This window comes from Callithrix jacchus, chromosome X (assembly GCF_049354715.1).
Source record: "Callithrix jacchus isolate 240 chromosome X, calJac240_pri, whole genome shotgun sequence".
Lineage (NCBI taxonomy): Eukaryota > Metazoa > Chordata > Mammalia > Primates > Cebidae > Callithrix > Callithrix jacchus.
Genome location: NC_133524.1, coordinates 105,883,292 through 105,908,827, shown reverse-complemented (window position 1 = coordinate 105,908,827; position 25,536 = coordinate 105,883,292). Strand labels below are relative to the sequence as shown.

Sequence of the window (25,536 nt, the reverse complement as noted above, 5' to 3'; positions counted from 1 at the left end):
TGTACAAGGATATGGAAATAAAAAAGACACAGTTCCTGACCTCAAAGAGCTCACAGTTTGGTATTAGTAGCTGATACAGGTAAATAAGAGCAATAAATCTTGTAAGTGCCAGGGTAGAAGTCAAGTCAGGGTAAGGTGGGGGGCTCTAATACAGTGTCACAAGTCAGTTTCCCTGGAAAACAGCCTGTCAGATGGAACTTTGAGTGCTGGAAGCTTTTTGGATGAGTATTTTCAAGGAGAACACCTGTGAGGGAGAGAAGACAGTAGGATTGTGCGGAAAGAATTAAACGGCAGTGCAGTCAACAAAGGCCTCAACCAGTCTTAGGGGGAGCTCTAGAGCTGGTATGACCCTTCAGTATTGTCCAGAGTTAAGATGAGGAGTCTAGGTTGTTCTGCCTCTATGCGGAACAGTCATTAGGCTCAGTCTCACCCATGGAAAGGGGCACAGTGTGTAATAATAATTGTTTAACAGTCAAATCTTTACAGGGAAAAAAATTCTGATTTGTAATGTTTGCTGATTTACATAGTGTAATCATTCCCACAATGGTCAATATCAAGCTAATAACATGATGTTAACTGGCTCACAAAATCTCTGAAAATTGAACTGGCAAAAGTGAGCCCCAGCACACTACTGAGAGGATGTAACCTTGAGAGAGGTGCCTTTCCTTAGCTGAGATCAACTCTCAGAGAAAAATCTGCTATCAGCTGCTAACATACCCAGCAGCGGGTGGAATGAGTGCTTCAGTATTGAAGTGTGTATCTTGATGGCACATCATAAAAGCGTCTACTACATGTAATATATGTTAAAGTATTTGCTGTATTGCAATTAGCACCAAACACTATTTCTATTTAACATTTTCCATACAGTACAGTTACTTTTATATCCCTTTAAGTAAATTAAATCAAATTGTACTATTGTTGAGTAACCTTGAACAAATCATTCAATCTTTGATTTGCAGAAGAAAGATGCTAATGCTGATATACTTGCCGAGGATACTGTTGGACAAACTGGTCAACTGAAGCCCCTGACCAAACTTGTTTCCCCCCACTCAATGGACCTGTGACTATACTAATTTGACCAAACTAATTTATTTTTAATGTTGCAGCCAAATGTAGAGAGTGAGAGGTCTTCAGTTCTACTTTCTCCAAATCCAGCTCTTGCATTGTCAAACCTCTCTGGCACTCCATTTTCCCATTATACAATGTGGGATTATAAACAAGTGAGGCTGAATTTGTTGTGTGGCTCATGAACTAGCTCCAAAGATACCCCTCAAGAATTCTAAAAAAAGTGTGAACATCAGAATACATGCAGCACCTCTTAGTGTAATTATTTTAAAGGAGTTACTAATGGTTATTTGAAAACTCATGTTATGCTGTGGTGTGTGCGTATGTATATGGTATGTTTGAATCAACCTCGTAACTTATTAGTTACACTTTAAAAAAGAAAGATATCAGCTCTAGCTCAAAGGAAAACTCTCTAGGGCGTTTAGCACATGTAAAAATGGTGTTTGAAAATAGTTGAAACAATATGCAAATGCCAAAGACAAGTCATTGAATATAGTAAAGCACACTTAAGTTTCTGAGATTAAAGGTTCAGTGTAAACATGTATAATTAATATTTACCAGTAGCAATAGAGCCTTTGCCTTTCTTCAAGGAGCTCAGAATACTTGCCAGGCATTATCTAATTAAACTACTCAATGTACCTGTAAGATTCATTGGAATCTAAATTTTAAAGATGTGGGCACTGAAGCACAAGTGGGCTTAAACTAAACTTATTTAGCATGCCAAGGGCAAAATTGGATGTAAGACTTTCGGTCTCATGATCTAGCTGCCATTTTTTCAACCGTGGCCCCCTTGAATCCACTCCATTCTAGCATAACCTTGCCAAATAACATAGTTTCATAAGTCTAGGAAGAATTAAATTGAATGCATAGTAATTCCAATTACAGGGAAGTTAGATTTGAAAAAGTTGAACTTCTCACCCATAATATTAGACAGTATATCCTTAATCTGCAAATCTGAAATAATGTTCCAAAATTGAAAACTTCTGAGCACCAACATGGCACTCAAAGGAAATACTCATTGAAGTGTTTCAGATTTTTGGATTAGGCATGCTCAACGGGTAAGTATAATGCAAATATTATACTTAATTTCCCAAATAAAAGAAAAGTCTGAAATCTGAAATACTTTTGGACCTGAAAAGTTTGTATAAGGAGTACTCAACTTGCAGTAACATTTAGAGGTGAGTAAGTTAGTGCTATTCATTGTCTATAATGACCTTGATAAGGATGAGAACAGTTGGTTAAAATCTGTTAGAGTACATATGTGTAGGAGATGGACAATAAAAAGCAATAGTCCTGTGGTAACATCTCCCATCCTCTCTTATTATTTTCTCTTCTAATTCTTAGGTGTACAGTAGCTACTATTTATTATGTGCTAGGTACTAAGTAAATGACTTGTCTCCTTTCTTCAGTCATCACTACCACTCCATAAGTACATATTGTTGCCTCTATTTTATGGACGAGACAGATAGAGGTTAAGTAATTTAACAAAGGATACACAGTTAAAACTGGTGGTGTTACGATGTAAAGCTAATTTTTTCAACCCTAAAACCTCTTTTTATGCTATTTCCTATTTATTATGCTAGTTCTTGTTCCTCTCTAGTATTAGGCTCTGCAGCCTGTGGGCATGTCTCTCTTGTCACTATCCCTAATCCAGAGTCCATGAACATACCTCAGCCTCAGCTCAGGACAACATCTTGGTTATCTTAGAGCCATAAGAAACCATTTACAAATTGGTTAGAACACATTTATTTTCCCTATCTGTAGTTTTTGGTACTATGTTTTACTAACAGATTGCTGCCATAACCTCCTTGCTTTGTTGGTTTCAGTAATCATCATGTGTATGCATTCAGCTTTGATTGGGGGAGAGACTCAGATGCATCTCTTGGAATGCGCTCATGATCTGAAAATGACTGATGGAACCTACGTCTTTGTTCCCTATGATGCCCTGCTCTACAGTTTACCTTATAAGCACACCCCCTACCAGGTCCTAAGGAACAACCCAAAGCTCCGAGAAGCCTATGATGCAGTGTTGACCATTACAGTGGAGTCGCAAGAAAAAACCTTCTATCAAGCCTTTACAGAGGCAGCAGTAAGAGGTGAAATTCCTGAGAAGTTGGAGTTCGATCAAGTAAGTGCACATTAGTGAGTTATCATAAGCTGAGAACCTAAAACATCAGCATGGTAAATTACTTTCATACCAAGTTTCAATTCCATAAGAAACCCAATCAATGGCAGGCAACCACTGACAAATTAAAAACATCTTTAGTTTGCTGAAAACATTTGTAAAACAAAAGCACATTGTTGGAGATTTTTTTTTTTAATCTTTAAGCAGCCCACGATGACATTATATAGTGAGGAAGAATAAATACATTTAAGAACAGAGAAACAAAACTTTAGTATATACTGGTGCTGTTCAAGGGAGCCTAATGAAAAGAAGCCCTGTTTGTAATGTAAGGTCTGAACCAATCTAACAATTAGGCAAAAGAGCTAGTATATAAGAAACGGTTACTTTTATTATTGATAACACTGGTATTGGACGATGTGGCTTCTACCTGTAAGCATTTGAGCTTCCCAATACTGACTGAACCCAAGGATTCAACAAACTTCTCCATCTAGTCAATGGTATTGCTGAACCTCTGCAGTCCTGCCCCATGAGAGCAGGCCTTTTGTAAAATGTATAGTCTGGAGAAGAACAGCAGAGCATATGTTTCCTTTAGGTAGTCTGCTCCCAAAAGAAAGAAGACAGGAGGGGCTGAGCTACACAATCTTAGTTCTCCTTCCAAACTAACCAGCCAGATTAAATCATTTCTCCTTTGTGGGGAGGAATGAGTAAGTGAGTGAAGACAGGCCAGTTGGAATGGGGAAGAAGTTCTCCCTTCTGCTATACAAGACATAGTATTTATATATGTGTAGATAAATGTATGTATAGACATATTTCTGATTCCAATCATAGCCACTGAAGGCTTAGAGAAAGAAAAAGGAATAAGAAGGAAAAGAAAGTAGAGAAAAGAGTGGAAAACAAAGACAAAAACAAAGAGGAAGAATAAAAAGAAGACAAGGAATATGAGAGGAAGATGGGGAGGAAAAGAAGCCATTTAGATTGGAAAAAATACAAAGGGAGGTTTCCGTGCATTGGAGATCAGATGTAGGAAGTAGGCATTTTCAAAAGTACTTAGAACAACATATACATAAGTTTAAAAGCTCTGGCATTTTCTAGAATACTGTATTAGTCATATTGCTTCTGGCTGTAAGTAATAGCTCAATACGAAATGGTTTAAATAATAATTCTTTTTCAAAATTTGAAGATAGGAGAGCCCCAGGGTTGGTTAATTCAGCAGTCAATAATGTAATCAATGAACCAGGTTATTTTCATTTTTCCACTTTACAAGCTACAGCATGCTAAACTTGCCCTGATGAGCTGGTTCCTCTTATGGTCCCAAGGTGGCTGCCACAGTTCCAGACATCACATATAGGTGAAAATGTCCAGAGGTGGAAGTAGAGACTGTCTTTCTCTTGTGTCCCTTTTTAAGACTGAAGAAATCTTTCTCAGAATCTCACCAAGCAGAATTCTTCCCATACTTTCTTTGTCACGTTTCTGTCCTATGTCCATGTCTAAACCAATAAGCTAGAAGGAGGAATGTGACCACCGTGATTGAAAAATGTGAACAAAATATATAGCCGCTGGAAAAACGTAAACAAAACTGAGATTCTGTTAGCAAGAAAGAACACTGTTAGGTAGGCAGTTGATTGTGTCTGATATTCATATTCTTTTTCGTCGGTCCTTTATTTCTTCATCCTGTGGGCTGCTTCTCTGTCTGAATAGTGATTCAAATGAAACTTAGGTTATGTATCTTTCTGCCTGGAGGAGTTATAGCAAAGATTTTGCTGATTCTTGTTCTAATAAAAAATTAATAACGGAGATATTAACAATAATGGATTTGGACTTTATTGTTACTGATAAGTTTATAGTAAGTATTACTTTCTTTTAGGAGACAAACACACATGCATGCGTGCACACACACACACACACACACACACACATAGCTAAAAATAACTGGTCAGTTTAGTCAAGAACTGCAAGAACTCCTCAAATTGCTCAGAATGTTAGTCAAACCAGTTGTTTGATGTGTTTATAGGCAAGCAACTGGATGGTGAATTTTTGTACTTTTTAGCCAGTGATATGGCATCACATAGATACAATCGAAGTAATTTTTCTATTTTAATCAAAGGATCAAAGGAAGGAGAGGGTATATGTGTGCACATGTATGTATGTGTATGTGTATTAACACACACACACACACACACATATATATGAACAGGTATTTTGACATAAAAACTCAGACCTTCTTCTCTTGATATTTGCGTCAATCCCTTCGAGCTTGTGGAAAACATAAGGTAATTAAGGTAAAAAAGAGATGCCATTAGCTTGGTTGCTAGGCAGCCTGCACTCTGCTTTAAACAAGGAAATAGAGAGAAGAGCTACAACAAAGAACACAGAGCTTCTGAAAAAGCCTGTTTGGATGCATTTGTACCCCTCACTTCACATGTGCTCAGTCTGGACCTTTGTAACTGAAGAATGATAAAAGGATGAGATAATTATGTTCCTGTCTCTGATAAACAAAACCCCCACTTTCCCTAAATTATCTTGTTCAAAAGTACTTTAGAAGGTAGCCGGTATAGCAGAAACTGCATATGATAAGGTGTTAGATAAGCTTGGGTTTACATCCCAGCTCTCACTTTTACTAGTTATGTGCCCTTGGGCAAATGACGCAGACAATTGAGTCTCAGTTTCTCCACGTGTAAAATGGGTTAGTGAGCTATAGCTTCTAGAACTACCAGGAAAATTGAACAAAGTAACATGTAAACAGTAACTATCAGAGTGCCTGGCTCACAGTTACCTTTCTTTCCACTTTTTCTCCTTTGAGACTAGGATAACCTTATTGATTGGTGATGACCTGGCATCTAAGTTACAATCTGACTTTAGCTTCCTACTCTATTGAAGTTTTCTGATTACTGGCAGAAAGGTTCTTAGTATTTCCAGCTTTCAAAATTATAAATGGTATATTCTCAGATCAAATTATGTAGTTTGATATTTGTTTATCCCTGGGCTTCTATTATTTTTTCCCTGTTTAATCAACAGGTCAACAACTATTTATTGAGCACCTGTGTTGAACCCTAGGTAGAACACTAAGCAAGACAGACAGGGTTTCTAGCAATGGTATGTTAGAGCCAGTCCAGAAAATCTGATTCTGTGCATCTTTTCCCAGCTCTGCATTCAGTGACATCAACTGGTAGCTTGAAATCAGGAATGATAGTAGTAGTTACACCACAGAAATGGACAAATGCTACAAATAACAGCTTTTCCCCTTTTGATATAGCTGTTGTCAGACATTTACTAGCACATCACTTGTTGCCACCCTTATAGACCTTAATTTTTAGTGAGAGAGACAGATAATATATGGTTAAGCAAATGCATTAACAAGATGGTAATATTTCTCCTTTGCCCAATAGCTTTCCAGCAGAGATTTCTATATATAAGAAACATTGTCTATAGCAGTGGTTTGAAACATCTTTTAATTTATACCCTTGCTTCTCTAACAGGTAAAAAATGAAATGAACAGAAAGCTGTGAAAGTGATACATACGCATAGTTTTAAAAGTCAAGAAATGCTAAAAGGTTTATATCAATGACAAAGCAGTCCATAAGGCCTCCTTCCTTCCCTTCATCAGAAGCAACCACTTTCATTTTTTTTAAAGCTCTTCACGCTGGTATTTACTTCAGTGTTTCTAAATGCTATGCTGCTACTGGTGACTCTTGATTAATCAATTTTGAGCATTTTTTGTCACATTCCTATTATAGTTGAGGAGTACTCTTAGCCTTTTTATAGTTCCTCACTCTCTTTTCAACCTTCAATATGCTTATATCACAATTTTTAGTTAAATCCATATTTAGTATTTTTAACACAGTACCTACGTAAATATCATTTATTACTGATCCACGTGATATACTATGGTTATAATTCTTGTCACATGTAACTTTTGATTTTTACTGGGGTTATTATTTTATTTTTTAGTTTGGTACCTTAATTTGAATGTCTAAGTCTTTCCACACTTTTTGATATGGCTGTAAAATCCCCTCAAAACAATTTTATACATAGTAAATCCTGTTAAATCCCTTATCAGTTTCATTTGTTTTTTCCTGGGGATCTCTGTCTTCTCATTCCCATGTTGCTCCCTAAGGCTGCTGCAGAAATATAAGTATTATGCTAGTTCTCTATTTTCATCATGCTTGAAAGTCTCTTTCTTTCTCTTCTGTGCAGGGTCTACTGTTTTATAAATCTCATGACCTATTATCTTGGTTTAATTTGTCATTTTTGTGGACAAATTACCTCCTGTGGCTTTTTACAGGAGGTAAATTTTTGAGATTTTGCATGTCCAAAAAGTCATTATTTCATCTTCACTATCGATAGATATTATGAATGAGTATATATATCTAGGGTAGAAATCATGTTCCCTCAGTACTTTGAAGACATGGCACATTGTCTTCCAATTTCCACTGTTGATGTTGAGAACACCAATGTTATTCTTATTCCTAATCTTTTGATACAACCTATTTTCATTCCTCTTTATGCCCTCAGAAACTTTTAAAATGTTCTCTTTATTTCTGATGCTATGAAATTTCATGATGATACATGAATCTTTGACACATAATATGCTGTATTGGTGGAGCCTTTCAATCTAGAAGCTGATTCCTTTGAGAAATTTTCTTCTATTGTTTATCTGATAATTTATTTGACAACATTGTCCTTCTTCTCTCTGGAAATACTATACAATATATAAGATATAAGATTTCCTGGGTTGATCGTTTAATTTCCTTATTATTTATCTTACATGGTCCATATTTTTGTTTTTAGTTTTCCTTCCTGGGAGAGTTTCTCATTTGTGCTCTAACGCTTTGACTAATTTTTTTTTTCTTTTGAGAGGAAGTTTCACTCTTCTTTCCCAGGCTAGAGTGCAATGGCGCAATCTCGGCTCACCACAACCTCTGTCTCTTGGGTTCAAGCAAGTCTTCTACCTCAGCCTCCTAAGTAGCTGGGATTATAGGCATGTGCCACCAGGCCTGGCTAATTTTCTATTTTTTTGTAGAGATGGGGTTTCTCCATGTTGGTCAGGTTGGTCTCGAATTCTTGACCTCAGGTGATCCTCCTGCCTTGGCCTCTCAAAGTGCTGGGATTATAGGCATGAGCCACCACGTCTGGCCCAGTTTTACTAATTCTTAAGAATGATTTGGTTATATTTTTAATTTCCAATAGTTCATTCTTGTTTGATTATTTTAATAGCATTCTGCTTCTTTCATGTTTCACTTTCATGTTGAAAGTTTTCCATAGATGTCTGCAGATTTGAAGGTTTATGGATATGTTGACAAGTGGGCTTCAGTATAGGGCAATTAGCTAACCAGTTATTTTTGTTTGTCTCTTTTGGTTAATATCTGTAGGCCTTGGCTCTTGAGCTAGTCTTTTTCTTCAGAGAAGAGTCTTCTAATCTTCTTGGGAGTCATAATCATAGCTGTCAGTATTCCAGAAGCAATGTTGGGAGAAGGAGACTGGGATTCTCACCATTAAGCACGAAGACTTTAACTTCATCACTGCTTTTTGTGCTCCATTTCATTTCCAACTTCCCTTTTGTCTAGTGTCCCAGCTCTGGAGCTGGTCTGAATCAATGTAATCTGTTTCCTATAGACGTCTGTTCCTCCCAGGGAGAGGTGGGTTTGGGGCATGTCTACCTGTTCCTTAACATTCAAAGAGCTCTCCCTCTTTTAGTGTTTGGCCTCACCCTCACTTCTACAGTACATGGTGGCTGTAATTACTAAGTTTTTCCAGGAGTCTTACGGGGCAGATTGACTTGTTGCTCATCAGTAATTCCCTCTGCAGACACTTAGTTTTGACTGTTCTCCACTTTGCTAAATTAGTTGCCATGTTTGTAGCAACTTTTCATTTTCAGATTCCATGGTACAGGGTTACAGATGTTTCCCAATACCATTACCTATGGAGATTTAGTGTTTCTGTTCCTTGTTCTCTTTGAGAGTGATGTTTGAGAGGAGAACGGGAGTGAAGTAAAAAAAAAATCTTGATTGCATTATCTTTAATCAGGAAGTCTATGAAAAGTCATGAAGAAAAACTAAGTCACAAAAGGGTGCATGTGATATTATTTTACTGGTGAGCTTACCAAAACCTATTAATTAAGTTAGTAAGTGTTTATAAAGCTCACATGTAATATGAAGGTTAAGAATGTGGGCTTTGAAGGCAGATTGCCATAAGTTTACTTGAGCTCTCAATGTCTTCTTTTCCTCATTTTAAACATTGAAAATAACAATAGTACCTACCTAACAGGGTTCTTGTAAGGATTGAATAAATTAACACACTAAATCATTTGTCTGGCACCTGATAACCCATTAACAAATGTTATCCATTATTATTATTATTAAACTTGTTATTGTTATTATTATTGTGGGTCAGGCACTCTGCAGGGGATATAATAGAGATCGAAATAGAAAAGAGATATTTCCCCAAATGAAGGAGAACAGTTTTTCCATTTTAGGTGCTAAGGAAATTGGGTCTAAAATTGGGACTCTTGTACTTCTTGGTCAGCAGTTCAAGACTAGGATAAGAGACTTGAAGACTGTACCTCCAAGATGGTGTTACCAGAGCCCTGTGCTCCTCTTCTGAAATGCAAACAATAGCAGCTATTGTATATTCAGTGTTTACTCTGTACCAGGTAGTTTACATAAATGATCCAATGGAATCCTCAGATGAAGCCTACAAATTAGATATTGATATTTGCATTTTGTGGTTGAGAAAACTAAGGCTCAAGGTAACTTGCTCAAGGTCATACAGCCAGCAAGTAGCAAAGCTGGGATTTCAATCCAAGTCTGCCACAAGAACCTGATCATTTAACCACACATTAGGCTTGTTTGTTTTATTCCACTGTGCTAATAATGTCGAATGGCAATGTTTACTCAAGCAAAGTAAAAATGCTAAGTGACTAATACTTTGATTCAAATAGATTTATTGTTTTCCTGTAATATAGGAGGTACTAGGCCCTTATGAGGACCTGTGAAAACAGAATAATAAATCAGAATAGAGAGACTTGAGGGGTGGGGACACCAGTGATGAACATCCTAATATGGTCTCAGGATTATTGGTCAAGGATTATAACTTTGTACATTTATATTTTGGCACAAATTAGACTTCTGAATTTGGGTTTGATGCCTGGATTCTTCCTTTTTAATTGTATTCCCAATGCTTGTTTTCAGTTAAATTCCATTGGCCACAAATGTATATGGCTGGAACACACATTTTGCATATTTTTCCAAATGTACCCTTATTTGATTAAGCAAAGGAAATCCATTGGATTTCTTAGCAAGCTTGGGGACCTTATGCTCCTTAGAGCTATTGTTTTACATTGCTCTAAATATAGGTACCTGGCAGGGGGATGCTAAGCTGCAGCAGATGTGGTTAGGAGGGAAACATTCTAGAATGGGGCCCACCAAACAAGGCAGTTAGAAAAGGTGGTCTGCAGCTCACAGTGGCGAAGATTGTTCTTCTACCCCATTCTGCGCAAAATAAGTGTATTGTGTTTGTGTGCCTCAAATCAAATACATCGGTCTGTTATCCATCTCTTGACTAAGCCCAAGGGCTGAGATCATGCATTATTGGAGGTACTACCTTTAATAACAAGAATTCAATTACCCTTTGGTTTCTTGATCTGCGCAGGTGCCTGACTTTTTGTTCAAAATTGATGTTGCCATTTTGTCCTTCAAGTGATGGCTTTTTTCAAGCTAGGCACGTTTTAATGTACACTCATGAGCACAAAATTATCTGGGAGCCGGTTTTGTGTCTTCTCAGACACAGTAAATCTGAACTGATGGTAGTCAACTTAACAACAGCACGAACCATTATAATGAACAAATTTAGATATTACTGCTCCTGATCCAGACCTTATTCTCTTGGATGAAAGCTTTGAAAGCCTAGGGTAGAGCTATCTAAAGTCATAGAATAAAAATCAATGATATGTTTTAATTATCATTCTTAATTCATTCTTTCAGGTTCAGGTATATATGGTAGGCAAAAACAATAGGCTCAGTCATCAGTGGTCTCACCATTTTGGACTGTGATGTCAACAAGGTCACCTGTCTAACAGAAGTTCCTGCCAATTCTGTCTTACCTTTTTGGAGCAGTAGTGAGAAGCTGGGATAGAGGCCTGTAGAGAATGCCTCTTCTTCCTGTGTTCCAACCTTTACCTTTTCTCTTTCTCATTATTTGTGGCAAGTGCAACTAGAGACTTTTTGTGAGTGATGCTAACAGAGTGTGCCCTTCACGTATGGGAAGAGGCAATTCCCTTTGCTGAGGGCACAATGGGTGAAACAGGAACTCAAACCAATTACAGCACACTCCAAGGCCTGGAAGTGACAGTGGGCTATTGTGACAGCCCCTCTTTTGCAAGTGAATGCTGTTGCTATAGCTATGCTCTTTTCCTCTCTACCATATTTTTGTCGCTGTGAGTACATGTGTTGTCTAAGCTAGATAATCCTGAAGAACAGGCTTCAGGTTTCTGTCTTCTTGGGGAGTTTCTGTCAGTCAGCTCCACTGGGTCAATCTGAGAGCGCAAAGGCCTGGACAGCCTGGCCAGCTGAGAACCCAGTGTGTTGGATGAACTCAGAGGTGGGATTGTTGTTTTCGAGTTTTAATCTTCACTTTTGGCTGCAGGTAGATGCAGTTTCTTTCCCAGAAGGTTCTGTGCCTTTCAAAATAGAACACTAGTATTCTGTCTGCTTTTAGAAGCTTGCTGCCCTATTTTTTTTTTTCACTTATTTGTTTTACTAGTATTGATTTTGTACTCCACTTTCCATCCTTCACTTACTGTCATAACCTACCAAAGCCCCCAGAAAACACTCAGGGTCCTGCAGAAATTCCAAAGACAATCAAATGGAACATCTGAGAATGTCAGGAAGGGGAAATAGTGAAAATCTCTTAAGGGAGCTCAGCATGTGCTAGGTAACTAAGTGTGGATACCTGGTGGCAGCACATGTCATCCACTCATGATCTGTTTCTACAGAGTACATCTTGAGACAGGGTGGTGAAGAAAGATCATTGAAATAAAACTCTCTGGAGACTGAGGTATTGATTTCTGCTCCGCTAGTAGTTAGCTCTGTTATGGGGGGCAAGGTTTTTGGCCTGAACAACTAGAAGAATAGAGTAGCTATTAACATAGACTGAGACATTGTAGATGGTTCAGAAGTATTTGGGGTGAAGATCATGAGTTCAACGTTGGGTATGTTAATTTTTAGCATCCAAGTAGAGATATAAAAGTAGGCCATTGACTATATGAAACGGAATTTAGGATAGAGGGCTGAATTGGAAGTATAAATCTGAGAGTTATGGCATAGATCTATCCAGTACTTAAAGCCATGTGAACAAAAGAGATCACCAAGGAACTTAGTGTGGACAGAGAAAAGGACCAAGGACTCAGCTGTGGGGCACTTCAACATGAAGAGAGAGGTCAGTGAGATGAAGCAGAACCCTTATACAGGCTATAAAAGTAACTACAAGCTAAATTTGGCCCCTGGAATAGACCAAGTGTTAGGAATTTCCACAGGAGTTCAGATCCAGAAGGGACCACAGAGGACATATATTTCAATCAAGAATGCTAAACTGAGAAACAGGAAATGTGGATTTTACTCCTTATTTTATGCTCAGGTCGATGAATTCGATAGGTCATGTAACTTCTCTGCATCTCTCTTTCTCACCTATAAAGTTAGATAGACAAGATGACTTCTAAGGTTTAGACATTATGATTCTGTATTCTCATTTCACAGAGGAAGAAACTGAAGCACAGAGAAAGGCGATAAGTGACTTTCTCAAACATTCCGGCATTGGGCACTAATGACAGGACAGGATACCTTCTTCTCTACTGATATCTTAAAACCATGCATGAGTATTAGACTCTTTGGGGAGCTTTTAATAATGCTGATTGCTGGGATCTCAAACTAAATGCACCTTTTTTTGTTGGTCTTGGTTGGGTTTGGCACTGCTATTTTTGACACTCTTCAGGTAATTCTAATGTGCAGCTAGAGTTGAAAACCCCCATTCTACATTAACAAGACATGGCAGTGTCCAGCTAGCTGCTACACCTCTCTGTATCTTGACTTCTATTTCCAACAAAAAATGATTCACTCAATTTTAAGCTTTTTTTTTCCACACGAAGGTTGTTACAGGAGCTTAGCTTTCTAGACCTTGTGAAACCAAAGTAACAAGTATCAGCTTTCCCTGATGCTCAGTAAAATGGCATGACCATAGCTTTCTTGAACTCCATCCTAGAAGTGAAGTGACATGGAAAACCATGAAGCCATGGCAGCGTGTGTGAGGGGCCAGGTGGGGGGAGGTACAGAGAAGAGAGGAACTGTTTGCTCATCCTCTCTACTTTTTGGAAAAAAGATACAAGATTTGTTCCAAAAATAAACCTACAAGGTTAATGAGCAAGTACATCTGTTGCAGTATACAAGAACATTGTTGCTTTTACCATATTTATTTAACCGGCATAGTTATGCTATCCACCCTAGCAGTCTTACTGTTTTACAGTGGCTTCTTGCTGGAGCTTTGGCACTTTGTACACCAATAGGTTTTCTGATTAAAACTCACATTCTCTATACTCTAGAAACTTTTGGCACTAGATAGTTGGGTGTGTATGTGTCACGGTGGATGTCTGTGTGTGCATACATGTGAGTGGGTATGTGTTTAAAAGTGAATTCTAATGTTTGCTTTCTCTGGGGAGCATGTGTCTAGAAAAATAGCCATTTTGAGCTAAGACAGGATACAGACATGGACTGTGGAGAAACATAATTTACAGTCTCTCCACACACCTACCACTCTAGTAGTGCCAGCAAAATGATTTTCCCACGCACAGTGCACCAGTAATTAACCTGGTATATTTCCTTTGAACTCCCTTTGTTTATTCTATACTTGTTTTCTTAAATGCCCTTTATAATTCTAAATCATTTTCTTAGTTTAGGAGCATAAAAATATATTGTGTATGACTTGGTTTGCTCATAAACTTGTCATATTTGATATATTTAAAGATGTGACAGCCTGGGGGAGAAAAACAGAAAAATTCAGGGGAGAAACCAAGCAAGTCCTTAGAAACAATTTTTTCCTCTGGGTCTTCATAGCTCTACTCCACTCAAACGCGCAGCCCATAGTAATGAACACAGGCTTGGAATATACTCTGAGATCGCTCTAGGGCGACCAGGGCTCAAGATAATTGTAATTTTTAAAAATAGGTTTCACCGTTGTTTGGAACCATCTACAATTCAATTTACTTTATCGCAAAAGCCATGAATAATGCTATGAAAGAAAATGGACAGGCTGGTGCTGCCAGCCTGGTTCAGCATTCCAGAAACATGCAGTTCTATGGATTCAACCAGTTGATAAGGACAGATTCAAATGGAAATGGAATTTCAGAATATGTAATCCTGGACACCAACTGGAAAGAATGGGAACTCCATAGCACCTACACAGTGGACATGGAAACGGAGCTGCTACGTTTCGGAGGGACCCCTATTCACTTCCCTGGTGGCAGGCCCCCTAGAGCAGATGCAAAATGCTGGTTTGCAGAAGGGAAGATCTGCCATGGAGGTAAGGAATGGAAAATCACTAGTCAATGTGGCTCAGCTTGGGTTACAAGGGAACCTCTTTAGGAGAAGGCATATTTTAATATTGAAACACTCATAAAATCAGTCATTTGCATTAGGGTGACATACACATTTCTGGCACTCTATTTAATTTAAAATAAGAACAATGAGAGGTACTTTTTAGCCTTGAATTATCCACAATTTAAAAGCCTCCCCACTACTCTCTTTAAAACGAATCTCACTCTTTCCCAAAGAGGTTACTTTAAAAAGAGGAAGACATTTGCCTTCTTCTTGCTCTTTTGTAGGCTATGACCTACGATTGTTTCTCCTGCTTTCAAGGTCACCTATCCATCCCTTCATGTTTCCTATTCCTGCCAATCAGGTCCCACCACAGAAATACCATACCTATGCTCTCTCCTCTCTAAACTCCCATTGAAACAAAACACAGCTTAGCACAAAATTGCTTTTCAATTGTTTCTTGTGCACTGATTGTGTCTCCACCCCCACTCCCAAATATATTGCTCCTTAAGGGTAGGGACCATAGCTAATAATTCTTATGCTGCCCAACACGGTAGGCATCCAGTAAATACTTAGAGTTTGATTGCCTGATGGAACTCCTCTATCCTGTGGAAGAGGGGAAACTTTGTCAAATCTCTGAGAGCCAGAGGGGAACTTTGGAAGGACCCATATTATTATTATGCAATTGTATACCAAACTCTTTTAAAACCAAATGAATCTATTTGAAAGGGGCTTTGATTTTTATTTTGCTTTAGCATGATATGCCCAACTACCTCTTCACTCACATAGTATTTCTCTCAAAAATCTTATTAATCTATCCAAATATTTATATTTTATCGAAGCTAATTTACATTCTGATGAAAACACTAATTATCAAAACCAGATTTACCCCCACCTTGAAGGAGAAGTACTATGTTTTTCATCTACAACTTACAAGGTCTATGGACTCAGGTGAATTAAAAAGGCCTTTTATTTTATGAAGGCAATGTAGTACTTACCCTTCACAGGTGAGATAACGTATTTATTCTTAAGAACTCTATTGCTGTCCAACTTAAATTAAGGTACTCAAAATTTTCCATTCGTGGACGTTTTCCTCCAAAGAAACACTCTGGTCAGCCTTAATTCATGTGATTTGTTATTGTCACCGTGGTGAGTGGTTTTGTTTCAGAACAGTGAAATTGCTTTCTGTGTCCATAAAGTCAATAAGACAGACTGTGCTGAGAAAAAATGGAATTAGGTTAGGTAGATGTGGCTTGATTTTAGAGTCACCAGAAAGCATGAGGAGTCACTCTGCGGTGCCCTTTATTTACTGCCTCTCTCTGATAATGCCATTCTTCCTCTTCCTCTCGCTCTCTGCAGGCATCGACCCTGCCTTTGCCATGATGGTCTGCCTTACTTTGCTTATAGCCCTGCTGTCTATTAATGGATTTGCTTACTTTATAAGGTACATTTTTTGTTCTTTTTGTATATAAAAAATACAAACCCATAATAGCCTTGTTAATATTGATTTCCAGGAAGTCGTTTCAGTACAATTGCCTCATTACATGACCCACTGATTTTCTTTTTTCCATAGTAGTTTACCATTCCTACAGGCCCCATTTAAAGTGAAGTGTTTTCATGATGCCAAGAATAACTTCCTCAGCTGTGCTGCTAATGTTGCCGGTGAATAAATCTGGCCCTGAACACAATGGTGAAATAAGAGAACTAGTACTTCAGGGCCAGTCTACTCCCTATCTTTGTTCTCTTTCCCGCTAGCAGAGTCCCCTATAACCATCCCCTTGCCCAAATGATGTGTGAGGATAGGGAATGGAGTTGAGATATTTTAATGAATTCCAAGAATTAGGCAGACTTTGCTAGAATCCAAGCTCTAGGAATAATGATATGAATTTATAGGATTGTAATGGGGATTAAGTAAACTAAAGTAAGTAATGCACCTAGACCCGTATGTGGCTCATAGGAGGCACTCAATAAATGATAAAATCTGAACCCCTTTCCAGGCACAAGGAACTCTCCTGCTGATTGTTGGAAGCCCAGGATGTTCCCTTTGATACTCAAGCCTTTTGTCCAGGGTATCACATTCCAGATTTCTACCATCTTGCTTGCTTGGACAAAAGTTATCTTGTCTAATCATCAACATGTTTATTATTATCAAGTTTTGTCTTCCTCCCTCAGATCCCTTAGTACATGACTAAATAATCTAATGAGTTATTTCACAATCAGGGATAAGTGGCTGAAGATGGCTTAACATGACACCTTTTTCTTATGAACCTTGCATTTTAACATTTGGACCCTTTCCACACTAGAACAATTGGAGGAAAGTGAAAAATGAAATATATTATAATTATCCCACTTCCCATTGCCACCCTGTGAACCACATCTTTGTCACCTCTTAGTAAGGCTGGTCCTGACAACAGTATGGCATGGATTGGTAGGGAATGGAGTGAGGCTATTTTGGTGAGTTCTAAGAAAGAAATAATATAGTGTATTAAATTGCTGTGTGATCATGGGCAAACCACCTAACTTTTCTTGGCCAGAATTTTCTCATTTTCACAATGAAGAAATTGGATTAGATGATGTTTAAGAGTCCTTCCAGCTCTAATATTTTAATAAGTCTGTGAAATACTGGATTGAAACCGTAACAGGTGTTAGTGTTTAAAATGTTGGCATAGCTGTGAAAAACTTCTATTATCCAATTTCCCCAGTATTAGAAATTTGATAAAGCCACACAGAATAGTAGATAGCCTATGAATTGTTAAAACACACTTGATAAAGACACTAGTTGAAAGGAAGTTTTTCTTTTAATTTCTGTAACCGTGACATATTCCTGATAAGAACAAAAATTTAATACCTTTAACTTTGCTGCTGCCAAACAATAAAGTATTTCATTAACATCATTAGATTCTTAGCAAAAATAAAATCTATCCAATCAAAAAGCTTTCCTCCCTAGAGAGATGTGAGGAGTAACAGACTACCTAATGCCAAAACATCCCATGGCAATGTGGAAAATGGAGTCATTCATTTGTTTATGTTACTTGTCAACCCCCCAAATGACAGTTCTCACTGTTCTTTCCCACTATATGGACTGATTCTTTGGGCTTCAAGTGAGCCTAGTCTGCAATTCTTGGAAAAGGAAGGAAAAAAGGAAAAAAGCACAGCGGGGAGGGGTTTGTTTGAAGCTTGCGGGATGAAGGGTAAAGATTGGAGAGGAAAAGGATTGGAGAGGGACATGATTAGAGAGGAAAATAATTGGAGAGGAAAATGAGTTTGAGACAATTCATACTTCAAGTGGTCACAGAAAACTGAGATGGGAAAGAGGTACATCATTTCCCAGACTTACTTGGTCCTTGGTTCTTGAGCTAACAAAGCACAAAAGATGCCCCCTCTTTGCTGCCTTTCTCCCTCTCTTTGCCCACCAAGGCTGCAATCAGAAGAGCTGAGCGGCTGATGAGATTCTGTAATAGATGGTGATTACTTGCAGGAGAGTAACTCTCTATTCCTTTCTTTTTTGTATGTTTTGATTGTTAAAGTTTTTTGTCAGAAAGAAAGATGCAAAGAACGCAACCACCCCAAAACAAAGGATTCTTTGAACTCCTCCTTTCTTCTTACTCCTCCAGAACCAGATTGCATCTCCTTTCTATGAAGCTCTCCTATGCTTTGTTATACTAATGATGATAATGATAATAATGAGCCCTCATACTTTCACAGTGCTTCATGCTTTTCAGAGCACTTTCACATACATTATCAGGTTTGATTTTCAAAACAACTCCTTAAAGTGTGTAATGCAAGGGCTATTATTCTGCTAGATAGATGAGAACACTGAGCCATCAAGAGGCTAAATTATTTATCCAAGGTCACTTCGACCTGGCTAATAAATGACAGAATCTGCACTGCACCCCAGGTCTCTGGATTTGGAGTCCAGTTTGCTTTCTACTAGAGTGTACTCTGTAGCAGGATTATTTTTACAGGTGTGCCTGTTTTAAGACAATTCACCAGACATATGAAACAGGTAAGTTAGGGAGTGATGCTTTACTTTGCCAAAAGATTCATGTGCTCTACCCAAGAATCCACTACAGGGCTCTTTTAATTTTCACTGCAGGGCAGCAGCTCCCACAGTGATAAGAGACATATTTGTTGGCAGACAATTAGAAACACATTAATTGTTTATTTACAAACCAGTGGAATCACTGAGAAAAACTAAGTTGCTGATACTTAAAGTTACAGTGACATCGTAAACTTCTCCTTAGAGCAGCTTGACAAAGCATTTTGATTCAGTGGTTGTTTTCTCCACCATGGCTCTTGGCTTTAATACATTCCACATAGTAACCATTATGGGGTTATGGAAAAAGCGAAGCCAAACTGTAGCTGTCAGAGCCCCCAAGACAAAACAACAAAACAAGCATACCGACTAATCAAGGTTCCCTCCAGGTCTTCAAGTTGCCCAGTCAGACCTACCCGACTGTGTGAGTAGACATCATGTGTCTAGTAATTGATTTGCAGAAAATAATTACATTCACTGCAAATTAATGGGCATGTTTAGAGAGAATCAGTTTTAAACTGTGTCTGTAATGCTCAGACAAGAGAGCAATTCAGTAAAGGAAGAAAACTCAGTCAGCCTACTTGTTTGGAATCATGTAGACAAAGCAACCAACTGATTGAATTTTTCCACTTTTCAAACTGTTGCTTTGGCAACACATAGATGCAACTTTACAAGACAAGGGGTCTTACGGGCCGAAATCTGGGCCCACAGCCAAGGAGCAAGGATTCAAGTCCCAGCTCCGCCTCAAGCTAGGGGATCTCATGCCAATTTGGTCAATTCTGTTTTGTTTCTCTAATGTGTTTTTGTCTATAAAATGGATATTAATAATTCTTGGCCCTGATACTATTAGGATAAATACTATGGCATATAAGAAAGGGTGTTGAGCTCCTTAAATATATTCAGAGATGTTGTTTTGAATGTGCCCTTGATGTGGGATCACCATTTTATTAGTTTGAGATACCATTCGATGCAGTGCCTTCACAGCTCTCTTTGATGCCTCTTAAGAGCATTTAAATTTTTTTCTTTTGGTCTTTGCAGTTGCAAGTTGTGAGGGCCAGGGTTGCTTTCTTCGTTTCCTGTGGGTACTATGGTAAAGATCCATGTGTGATTATACTCCCAATTACTTCAATATTCTTTAAGTACTATCTTAGGGCAAATTAACCCTGGCTTTGCCAAAACATTCAGTCCCTTGTGACCCTCTGATTTCATGTTTGTTTTAGGCGTCGTATAAATAAAATCCAGTTGATCAAAGGACCCAACAGAATTCTACTGACGTTGGAGGATGTAATGTTTATCAATCCCCACTTTGGCAGTAAGGTAAGGAGTATCACCTTCTTTTGCTGCCCTGTTCAGTATGGTAGCCACAAGCCACAGGTAACTATTGAGCACTTGACATGTGGCTAGTCTGAATTATGATGTGCTGTAAGAGTAAAATACTCAGTGCATTTAGAAGACAGTATAAAAACATGTAAAATATCTTATTAATTTAAAAAAATTTTGAAGAATTAAAAATATTAATTAAATGTCAAAATTAAACATTTTAGATATATCGGGTTAAAGTGTATTATTAAAGTTAATTTTACCTGTTTCTGTTTATTAATTGTGACAACTAGAAAACTTAAAATGACATATGTGGCTCATGTTACATTTTTATTAAATAGTACAGCCTCAGAACAGTGTTGTGGAAGTAAATGCAGTGCACTTTGAGCTGTAGTTTAGCTTTTGATTTTTGTAGTTCTTTGTGTATTTGGAGTCAACATTTGATGGTTAGTTCTTCAAGGGAAGCAACATATTTTTCTAAATGTTAGCCTGACATAATGCTTATAATACAGTAGGTGCTTATAAAAGTTTGGTGAATTAATCAATGAGTGAAAGAGAGTTGGATTTCACCAAAAGATCTTCTCTGGTTGTGACTATAATAGAATTGGTGATCTTCATTAAAGGCCTGTCACTATGTCCTACCCCTGGGGCCAGGCTTTGTGAAAGATGACATGTAGTCCCAGATTTCAAGAGGATTACAGTTAAGTTAGAGATACAAATCATACCACATACGAGAGACAATCAATACCTTGATGTACAAAGAAACTAGAAATGTGGTAGGACTTCAGAGGAGGCAGTTAAGTGGAGGGAGGCTTTTCAGAAACTCAGCACAAAAGCTGAGTCTTAATGAAGGAAGGATAGGGTTTAAGTCACAGATCACAAACTGGTAACCACTTTTGTTTCACCCTCACAGTTATTAAAAAAAATTGGCCAGAAGTTTGAAATTGTAAGATTACATATAAAAATTTGGATTTCTGAGTTTTCTTTAAAAGTTGGAATATCTGTCAACCTTGGATCTCATCATGACTATTGGCTATAACTCAGTAGTAGTTACATTTTGTGGAAAAGGCATACTCTTTGCAGTTTGATACAATTCCCACCACTCTATATTGTCTTATACTCAACATATTTCACCTCTTTATATTACCTGTCTATCCCCATAGGTGTCCTAGGCAGAGGAAACAGCATAAACAGAAGCTTGGAGAAGAGAATATGTGGGGAAGGGTACTATCAAAGCTAGCTAGTGTGTTTTCTTGTGCCAGTATATGTCACCACAGTAAAGACACTAGTCTGTAATTTATATTACGCTAGTGGATGTAGGAAGAGTATACAAACATGTTATATTGTTTTCATGTGTCATTTACTCTTGGTATGCAAGATTTTAAAGTCCTAGGTACTTTGTTAACCTGAAGGTAGCACTACTCAGCTATTTATGGTAATTTTGTGAGGGCTGATATGCTTTAGCACCCAAATATGGTTTATGTCTCAGTACAAATGAGAGGAGGCATAGGTGGAGGTCTTATAGACTACACTTGACCATTGCAAAACCTATACAAATAAAAGGCTCATTCAGTCCAAAACTGAGCTATGTATATTATTTTAATATGTTAGAGCTAAAACGTCTAGGCAACTGATATGAACAAGCTTTGAGAATCAGTTATGTCACAGTAAAAATGAGAGGAGACGTACAAAATGGTACCAGGTTGGAGAATTAATTGTTATCTCAGTGACCAAAATGGTTGTTTGCCTGAATGTGAAATTGAAAGGTATATTTAATTAGTTAGTTGGGTGAGAATGGATTTACATAGTACTACCCTGAGCAGTTCTAGTCAAATTAATTGTTTAGTTGTTTGATTTAATTCTCAATTATAACCCATATTCTTATTTATTTAAATCATCAGATCTTTTTGTAAGGTTGATATTGTCTTCCTTGAAATTTATTACTGAAAGCCAAAACTGTCACTGTGGATGAAGGCTACACTCCACCCTTGTGGCATAAAATCTTATTGATATTAGTTTCCAGTTTTGGAGCCACCAAAGGACCCTAGGACTCATGTTAGTTGAATTTGTCTGGATTTGTCATACTCAATATGTCTTGTATAAAATTTCCTGCCTGAATTAGAAAACATAGATGTTGAAGTACAAACTCTGAAGCAATCCTAATACATAACCCAATACTAATAAAAAAAGTATTCACTTTTGTGACAAGATGTTTTATCCAAAAATGGATGTTCAGTAGTAAAAGTAGATAACTAGAAGTTATTGTCTAAATGTAGCAAGATATACTAAAGTTTCAGTCAAAAGAAATTAACCTATTTGTAAAATCCCTACTTCTTTGGTGGTATCCATGCCAAAATGAGAGTTCATATCAGTTGCCTAGATGTTTTAGCTCTAACATATCAAAATAACTTACATAGATCAATTGTGAACTGAATGAGCCTTTTATTTGTATAGGTTTTGCAATGGTCAAGTGTAGTCTATAAGACCTCCACCTATGCCTCCTCTCATTTGTACTGAGACATAAACCATATTTGGGTGACTAAAGCATACCAGCCCTCACAAAATTACCATTAATAGCTGAGTAGTGCTACCTTTAGGTAAACAAAGTACCTAGGGTTTTAAAATCTTGTTCATCATGATAGATTTTTTTCACTTGTGCATAAATTTGGACACAAAATAAAAAATAATCACTTTTTACCATATGAGTGAGAAAAATGAATAGTAACAGGGCTATTACTGTTACTAAGGTATTGGTATACTGTTAGAAGGGAATGGTAGCCTTATAGTAGGGAATGTTCTTTTGCAAATGAAAAAAAATTAAACTAATGAATTATTTTGTTTTATTTTATTTTTACTATTTTGTCCCAGTTGGAAAAGGATGGCATTACCCCTAGAAGAACATAGCTCTTGGCCTCCAGATCCCTTTCGGCATTTGGCTTGTATCAGAGATTCTGATGGGAAAAGACAGGGGAAGCATACATTTTCCTTAATTGCTGTGTAGTCACAAACTTGCAGCTGGCTGTGCCTAATCAGTCAAGAAGCCAAGCCAGGAATTCCATCCAAATGGAATGTCTGAAAGTGTAAACTTAGTGAATACAAAATTAATTCAGTCTAGAAAAATTGGCAGGTCAGGAGAAGTCAGGTTAGGAAAGGAAGTTTTTGGAAGAAAATGAAGCTGAAGTCTAAATGTATGTAGATTTTGGCCATTCTCTTGTTTCTCCTTTGCCCTTCATGGAGAGGTCTGTATCTCAATATACAAATCTAGGTGCTTCTGCTGAGATACGAAAATAAAGAATGAAAGGGAAGTAGATTCCTCCCTGACCTTGCTCTGTTGGGGAGAGTTCAGGTTGATGCAAAGGTTATGTGAAGAGTCAAGTTTTATGTCTTGTCTGAATTTTGAGCTGTTGAGATTTCAGCACATTGGGGACTGGGTGGAGTTTACCACTGTCTTGGAACTTTGATTGTGATAATCTTCATAGAAGGAGCTTAACTCTGGGCTAACTCAACTGTAATCTTTAGTTGATCAAAGACTTTTAAGGGGTAGAGTGTTGGGAAGTACTTAAGATTAATTTTTATTGGCAAGCAAAGTAAAATAAAGCATAATGTAGTTGTAGAAAGACAACAGGACCAGAAAATACAATACCAAGATTCTTGTTCCAGTCCTTGTGTACCTCTGTAGGTCTTTGTTTCCTAATTATAAAATAAGGATGTTGGAGTTGAGGATGGGGGCAGTCCTAGAAAATACCAAAATGTAACTACTAGCTCTGGATTGCTATAATTCTAAGAAAGGCACATTTGCTGGTATGGAGAATATGAGGAACCTGTTGATTTATATGTCTTCATGTGAAATAAGTCTACTGGTTCAACTGAAGATACAGAAGTTCAATTTTAAAGGTTAACACAGATTGCAGATAACTCTTCCTCTTGTCATTCAACTGTGCAGTTCCCAGCCCTTTCCTACCAGACTTATGTGTGCAAGTGAAAAATCAAGGAAGAGAGATTTGACCTATTTAAGCCTCAAACTCATAAATTATATATAGGCATATGATCTGCTCACTCTCTACCGTTGTTACTTTCTGGGATACCCTCTGCCATTAATCTTAGCTGCACATAGAAGGATGCCATTCTGGATAGTATCACAAAAAGAGCCACTCCTGAGAGTCAGCAAGGTGGGATGCCATCTGGGTCTGCTATTGACTTTTTAAAAAATGTTAATTTGTATAAACAACAATTCCTGTAACTAAACAATTGACTATCTGTATGGTATTAGGAAACCTATTTAGTCTTTTTTTGGTCTTATTTTTTGTCTGTAAAATGAGGGTCCCAGATTAAATTATGACTGGCTTTCTTTCTTGCCCCCATCTGTAATTCTAATCTTCTCTAGGAGATGGAAACACCTTTATATTTTTTGGTGGTACATGGTGGTTAAACAAGGCACCAATCCTGAACTAAAAAAAAAAGTTAAGAAGGATAAGGGACAGTTAATCAATCTCATGTTTACAGGGATAACTCATAGAGTTACTTTCTTAGCAATAAAAAAGAAAATTCACATAAGCTCTGTGCCAAATTATCAGTATTTTGTTCATAACTTTTCTTTCCTAATCCTTTCACAGAGAGGAAGTCGTGCCAGTGTAAGCTTCCAGATTACCTCAGAGGTCCAAAGTGGGAGGTCCCCAAGACTCTCCTTTTCTTCAGGGAGTCTAACTCCAGCTACCTATGAAAACTCCAACATAGCAATTTATGAGGTAAGACATTTAATGGCTGTCTAATCTACTGCTTTCTTGGATTTTAAAATGAGGCAACGATTTAGTAATTAGTCTTTGGGTAAATATACTGGGGCTTTCGGCAAGACTTTTCAGTTTGGTGTCTGTGTCTGCTTATGGATTGTTTGGTTGATATTCTTGGCAATTATTTTCCTCAGCAAAAAATCTACTTATTTATAACTTCACTGATCTTTCAACTCCATGTATTTCCTATGGATGTAGAAAAAAGTTCTTGAGACACAAACACTTAAATATATCATTCATTCCAGAAGTTATGTAGATAATAACAGAAAAAATGATTCCCTGAGTCTATTGTTTGTACTGAGATGTCTAGAGACATGCTTGTGCAGGGCAGGGTTTGGGATACCCTTCTCTTCAAATTCTAATTGTTCTTCCTATGCTTGTTATCCTCTGATGTTGAAACTTTAAAAATTATTCAGTTATTTATTTTTCTCCACCCATTCTGCCTCTTGAAGTAACAGGTTACTTTCTGCTGCTGAAAATAGACATTCTTTTTTATTCCACTGAGCTTTCTGTCTTTCAAGCTTTAAGAGACCACTCTCTACCACTTGATCTAAGATACTGGGATTTGGCAACCAGAACAAATCTTGCATCAGAAGATGAACTGTTTCTTCTCAGCAGGAAAGA

General features: G+C 37.6%; 1 protein-coding gene across 1 annotated transcript in view; it reads left to right on the top strand.

Annotated features, from left to right (window-relative positions):
• The window catches only part of GUCY2F (guanylate cyclase 2F, retinal), a 110,904-nt gene that overhangs the window by 14,364 nt on the left and 71,004 nt on the right, over window positions 1-25,536 (top strand). Inside the window, exons 3-7 of the mRNA XM_054251012.2 lie at window positions 2,892-3,193; window positions 14,401-14,755; window positions 16,129-16,213; window positions 20,026-20,122; window positions 24,739-24,870. Coding sequence (XP_054106987.1) covers window positions 2,892-3,193; window positions 14,401-14,755; window positions 16,129-16,213; window positions 20,026-20,122; window positions 24,739-24,870 — 971 coding nt within the window. The remainder of the gene's footprint in view (window positions 1-2,891; window positions 3,194-14,400; window positions 14,756-16,128; window positions 16,214-20,025; window positions 20,123-24,738; window positions 24,871-25,536) is intronic.